Raw genomic sequence first — 6,000 nt, 5'->3', positions numbered from 1 at the left:
AAATCAAAATAGTTTCTTTTAGAACAAGGCTGAAGGAATGTGTATAAAATTCAGAGAAGCTTGACTTGAATAAATAAAAGTGGCCTATATCTCTTATTTGAGGAGTTAAAACCACAGGGCATGGATGTCTGTAATAGCTCAGAGGACCCCTATTCACCAAGACAAATGGTTACTTAAACAAAAGTTGCTTTTAAATATCTTTAAACATGAAAACAATCACACTTTAAAGTTACTATTAACCTAACAACCCCCTTCTAATTCTAAATGCACATGTATGTAATGTGTGTATAAGTTCAGAAAAATTCTTTGATTCAATCCAATCTCACTTCTCACTCTTCCAAGTTCACTGGTTGCAGGCAATTCTGATATTGTGCACATAATTTAACATTTATGAAGTTCACCAGGCTTTGGTGCTTGAAAGGTAAATAGTTAATGGCTCAGGAAAGTTCTTGTCAATTTTCAGAGAGATGTTTTGTTTGCTTGTCACCCACAACTGATTCCTTGTAACCAGCCACTTCAGTCTTGATGAAGAAAGTTGCCCCATCAGGGATGCTTAAGTTTTTTTTTGCAGGATAGATAATTATAACTAGAGTTTAACATGGGTTTAAGGTAAGTGGGAAGAGGAAGCTGAGGGGCAACTATTTCCACTTGGGTGGCTTGTATCAGGAATGTGCTGCCAAAGAAAACTAGAAGCAAGTACAATTTTAAGGTTCAAAATATATTTGAACATCTATATAGATAGAAAGAACTTGCAAGGCTATTGATCAAATACAGGCAAATGGAACGAGCCCTGAATGCCAGCTTGGTGGTAATGGATGAGTTGGGATGAAAGTCTGTTCTGTGCTGTATGAATGAACCTATAATGGTTAACATTTAAAGGGTATACCTGCAAGTTAGTTTTGCAAAAGATTTCAAAGTTAAAACCAAGGCTAGGATTTGTAAAAGATTTAAAATATTAGGCAATTCAACACAATGTTATCAATACACAACTGATACTCAAGATTGTATAGCTGAAAACTAGAAGCAGTGAAGACACAAAGAATAACACTAGAGTTTAGTCACATATAAAAAAGATGGGCTCTTGGCTTTTATTTGTACTTGGCATCTCCTTTTGAACAAATATTTGGCCACATTTCAGACTAATCTTAATAAATGGACAGAAATGCAAAATTTTAGAAATCAATAAATATTGCACACTGAAAACAGAGTTAACATTTTCAGGTCAATGAACATTCATTAGAAACTGAAGGGTTCCCTCTTCAGGAGGCGAGAATTGGCCCCTATTAAAATTTTAATAGGAATGTTGGAATAATCTCCGAATTGGTGCATTCATTAAAAATGTTTGTAACCTTCAACTACGTATGCTTTATGCATACATTAATTCCAACCTCTTACCTAAATCAAACAGACTTCAAGAAGCATTATTACTACAAATAAAACTTGTTCTTTCCATAAACAGGTATTTGATTCCCAGACTACAAATGATTCTCCAGGCTACAGATTGGGTTCAGAATATGGCACCAATATTTTATGTATTTTTTTTTAAATGGAGGCTCCACCGGAGCTGCTGCAACAGCAGTTCTGCCACTGATGTGGACCCGGAGAGAGCAGGGAGCAGAGACTGAGCGCTCGCCCATGCAGCTGATTGCCAATGGCCAGTGACCTTGAGGGGGTTGTAGACTCTGAGGGAATGGCAGACCAGCGCAGGGCACCATTAGCAGGGAGGACAGCCCCGTTAAAAGGTGTAGCAGTGGAGATGACCATAAGAATGGTGACCACGGTGGAAGCCCAGCAAAGAGGGTCTGCGGCTGAAGGACACACACAGGCAGTGAGCTGTTGGTGACTTGCGGGTGAGGAAACCACACAGGCTGTGGGCTGCTGGTGATTTGAGGTAAAAGCACTCACACCAGGCTACTGGATACTGGCTCATGAGAAACAGTTATTGGAATCTGGATTTGAGAGGTTGCGGAGGCCAAGGAGGGCTCACAGAGGGCCCTAGGTGCAGAAGGTTTGGATTTGGGTTGCTGATGCTTTGAATTGAACTGCAGTCTTCTGCAGCTCAGAGGCTGGAAGAGCCCTGGAGGGGAATCCACAGACACTCTTTTTTTAACCATAAGTGGTACCGGACCAATGGCGAATCTATGACAAATGAAAGGCAATTCCATGTAATGTCAATAATACAATACTTGATCTGAAGTATGAGAGTTTGGACACCATGTTACGATTGTACAAAATATTGGTTCAGCCACATTTGGCCACCATACCACAAGATATTGCTAAAATGGAAAGGCACCAGAAAAGATTTGCAAGAGTTTTACTAGGATTGAAGGGCTTGACTTTTCGGAGGGGGGGGGGGGGAATGGACAGGTTAGGTCGGTGTGGAGCAAAGGATGCTGAGAAGCAACATGAGTATCTGGGGGAGGTTTGAAGGAGAGATGGGCATTCTTTCACACATGGTATCTGGAACGAGCAGCTAGAGAAATTATGTAGGCAGGCACATTAATAACATTTGTGGGCATTTTGATAGGTTCCCTATGCAGGGCAGTCAGGTGGGATCAGCATTGAGCAAAGGGCTTGTTTCCATGTTGTGCCACTCGACGAGTGTTCATACGCCAGAACGACCTAACTTTAAGTTGAGCATAATGAGGAATACGAGTCATTTATTCCGCTGAGTGGGATCGGAGCAATCAACGGGTAAGACTTGAACACCATTCGTGCCAAAGACACATACAGTCTATTAAAAACCCATCGTCTTGACCTCAACGCCATCAGCTTGTCCATCTAGCCTCACCCCCAGTAAACACTGCGGCAGGACGCTCACGGATTGGTCCGCTGCTTGCTGTTGCTAGGATAGGCCCCGGCTCCTATTATTTACTGCAGCGACGAGGGTGTGGCTTGATGGAGAGCTGGTGGGGGAGGGAAGTGAAAATTAGTCGTGGGATTAAATAAAATTCACACGAGGACGCTGTATGAGCTGACGTTGGCTTCAAGCAAAGAACAAAACGATCATAAATAACCTGAACAGAGGAGCCCGCGCCACACACCGTGCCGGAGGAGACGGGCTCCGGCCGGCGCCCGCTGACCCGCGAACACGGCCTTTGACATTCTCGTAGCCAATCGAACGCCACGCTCAACACCGATCGGAGGAACAGCCAATCGCTGCGGCGCTGAGGCGGGACTTCCGTCGTTACTGGCTGGCTTTCCCGGCACGAGCGGAGCGGTTGTCCAGCGGTGTTCTGTCCCTTCACTGCACTGAAAATGCACGCCGATGCAGTCAGTAAGTATTAGCATCATACACGACTCCACAGTTCCTCATTAGCTGTCGGTATTGGCGACTAGCCATCCAAAAGTCTTTTTTTAATGATGTGTATTGCCTTCCTTTCACGCCACCCCGATATCGTTTTGTTGAATCAAGATCTTACGTGAGTGGCAAGAGAAGCAATGGCGCAGCTTGCATCCCATTTGTCACCCCCTCCCCTTTTCGGAAAACCGCAGGCAGATTGATTGTTTTCCCGTTCTGTTGATCAGTTGAAAGCGAAGAACTGTAATGCAGTGATTAAAAATGGGGCGTTATTCCTATTACTGGTGAAGGAGGGTCCTATGCATTTTCCTCTCTCTTTCTTTCCCCCCCCCCCCCCCCCCCCCGGTTATGGGCGTGGGGACTTTTAACTCTCCAAAGCTGGGTTTGAGCATTTATTTAAGGCTGTCAAGGAGGAGGAGCAGGTTGAGTACGTCAACGCCGGAGCAACGTTCGTGACGTATGATGGGAATTGTAGTTTCATGACGGCACGTTCTCTGGTTTTGCGTTGCAGCTCGTCACAAGGGAACTTCAACCCCCACAGTGCTTTGCGCGCAGCGAGCTGGGGAAACATTCTTAAGATCCTTTCTCACTCGGAACGGAGCTCCACCTTCCCATCTCTGATTGGAAGTCAAGCTGCGTGTGCACGCCAGTCTACCGAAACTCCTCTTTTGCTTGGTCCGATTCTGTGTCAGTCGTTAAAATCAATTTGTATTTCTTGGCTGGTACATCTCTGCTTTTTTATTTAACCCAAATTATTTTCATTACTCTCCCATATTGGCATATTCACCCACTGGTGTGGCTATGCAAGATATGGTGATTATTCTACGTTCAGGTCAGTTGGTTTCTCGTTGCATGTAATTGTCTAATTGTAGAAGCTTGTCCTTTAAGATGTCAGTGAAGTACATCAATCAACTTTTCGGATTGAAAACTGTTTCGTGTTGGTTTCTGTCAACTGATTAATGCAGATTTGGATGGATCAACTAGTTTCTTCAAGCAGCGACAAGGAGCCAACGGTTAAAATCTGAGTCGTTTAAATAATTTTTAGTGCAATCTTTTTAAGTCTTCGTTTTCTTAAATTGGTTCTGTTGTAATGCAGTTTTGGTTAGAATATTTGCTGTTCCTCATGTGTTAAAATCACCTATGATCTGATTCTAATTCTGGAAGTTAACTATTATTCCTACTGAGTTAGTATTGCCCCCTTACAAATATTCATTTGTCAGTCATATAAACTGAAATGTTTTTAAATTAAGATTTGACGTAGTGCAAAGCAAAGGTGCTGGAACCTAGAGCAGAGAGGGGAAAAAAAAACTGGAGAAAATCAGCAAGTCAAGCATTGTCAGCAGAGACAAATAGGCTACCTTATTCTGGACAGTGAACCTTCTTGACTCAAGTCCCATGGGACTTTGTTAAACGTCTTGGTAAATATCCACTGCCTTTCCTTCATCAACTTTCCTGATAATCTCAAAAAACTCATAAAGATTGGTTAGACATGACTTACCGTGCACAGAGACATGTTGACTACCCCTAATCAGTTCCTGTCTATCCAAGTATATTTGGCCTTATTATCTGCCTTCCAATAACTTACCCACTACTGATGACAGGCTTTCTGGGCTATAATTACCTGGATTATTCTTGGAACATTTCTTGAATAACAGACCATTAGCTTTTCTCCAATCCTCTAGCACCTCACCCATGACTAGGAAAATTTTAAATATTTCTGCTGGGGCCTCTGAATTTCTGCACTAGCCTGCTTCAAGATCTGAGGAACTATATTGTCAGGCCCTAGGGATTTATCTGTCTTTATTTGCCTCAAGACAGTAAACATCACCCCTCTACTTTTATACAGTCCATGATCTCACTGCTGTTTTGCCTCTGTCTCCCATCTCTTGACTACATATTCAAAAATTCATTCAAGATCTCTTGACTCTCTGCACCAGTGCTCATTCTGTTATTCATGAGGACACATTTTGTCCCTTGTGACTTTTGTTTTTCATATTATGTGGGAAAGCTCTTGGGATTTCCCTTTATAGCCATCTATGCCTTTTTCTCCCCAACTTCCTTGACTGGCTTCTCCATTTAATTTAATCCTCAAGTACTTTGCTACCTGGAACTGCTATGCATCTCCCTCTTCTTGGACAGTCTTCAATATTTCTAGAAAGCCAACACAAGACCTGTTAGTCTTGTCTTAAAATCTGACAAGAACATAAAAGCTCCATACTCTCAAAATGTAACCTTTTGATAGCCTCTTACTTATCAAGCAAATTTGCTAGAAAACAACTTGTCCCAATCCACACTTGCCAGATCCTTTCAAATGCCATCAAAATTTTCTTTTCAGTTTAGAATCTCATTTGGAGGACTGGACCAGACCCAACATGTTCCCTTGATCTTCAGTTACCTGTCCAATCTTGTTCCATTATAGGAAATCCAACATTGGACTAGTTGGGAATTCCAAATGTTGATTTTGGAAACTTTCCTGAATACATTTGACAAAATTTAACCCATCCAGCCCTTTTACAGTATGGAAGTTTTAGTTGCTATGTGGAAAGTTAAAATTGGCGATTACAACCTGATGTTTCTTGCATCTGCTATCTCTCTACAAATTGGCTCATTCCTCAATTTCACCCATATAGTATAGATGAGTCTTCTTATCTGTCCTGTATGAGCACTGCTGTGACATTTTTCTGTATTGATAACACCAC

At 42.3% G+C, this 6,000-nt stretch overlaps 1 protein-coding gene across 6 annotated transcripts in view; it reads left to right on the top strand.

Annotated features, from left to right (window-relative positions):
• The first annotated feature begins 2,866 nt into the window (after positions 1 to 2,866).
• Positions 2,867 to 6,000, top strand: part of dcun1d4 (DCN1, defective in cullin neddylation 1, domain containing 4 (S. cerevisiae)) — a 108,423-nt gene continuing 105,289 nt past the window's right edge. For 4 of the 6 annotated variants that reach the window (XR_011353589.1, XM_069924682.1, XM_069924678.1 and 1 more), the window contains exons 1-2: positions 2,867 to 3,277; positions 3,813 to 4,133. Coding sequence is in view for 4 of the 6 variants with exons in the window: in XM_069924678.1 (XP_069780779.1) it covers positions 4,103 to 4,133 (31 nt within the window). In the remaining 2 variants the exon portion in view is untranslated. The remainder of the gene's footprint in view (positions 3,278 to 3,812; positions 4,134 to 6,000) is intronic. The other 2 variants (XM_069924681.1, XM_069924679.1) reach the window with 1 other exon arrangement.

This window comes from Narcine bancroftii, chromosome 3 (genome assembly GCF_036971445.1).
Source record: "Narcine bancroftii isolate sNarBan1 chromosome 3, sNarBan1.hap1, whole genome shotgun sequence".
NCBI lineage: Eukaryota > Metazoa > Chordata > Chondrichthyes > Torpediniformes > Narcinidae > Narcine > Narcine bancroftii.
The sequence above is the reverse complement of the archived record's forward strand: the minus strand, read 5'-3'. Positions and strand labels throughout refer to the sequence as shown.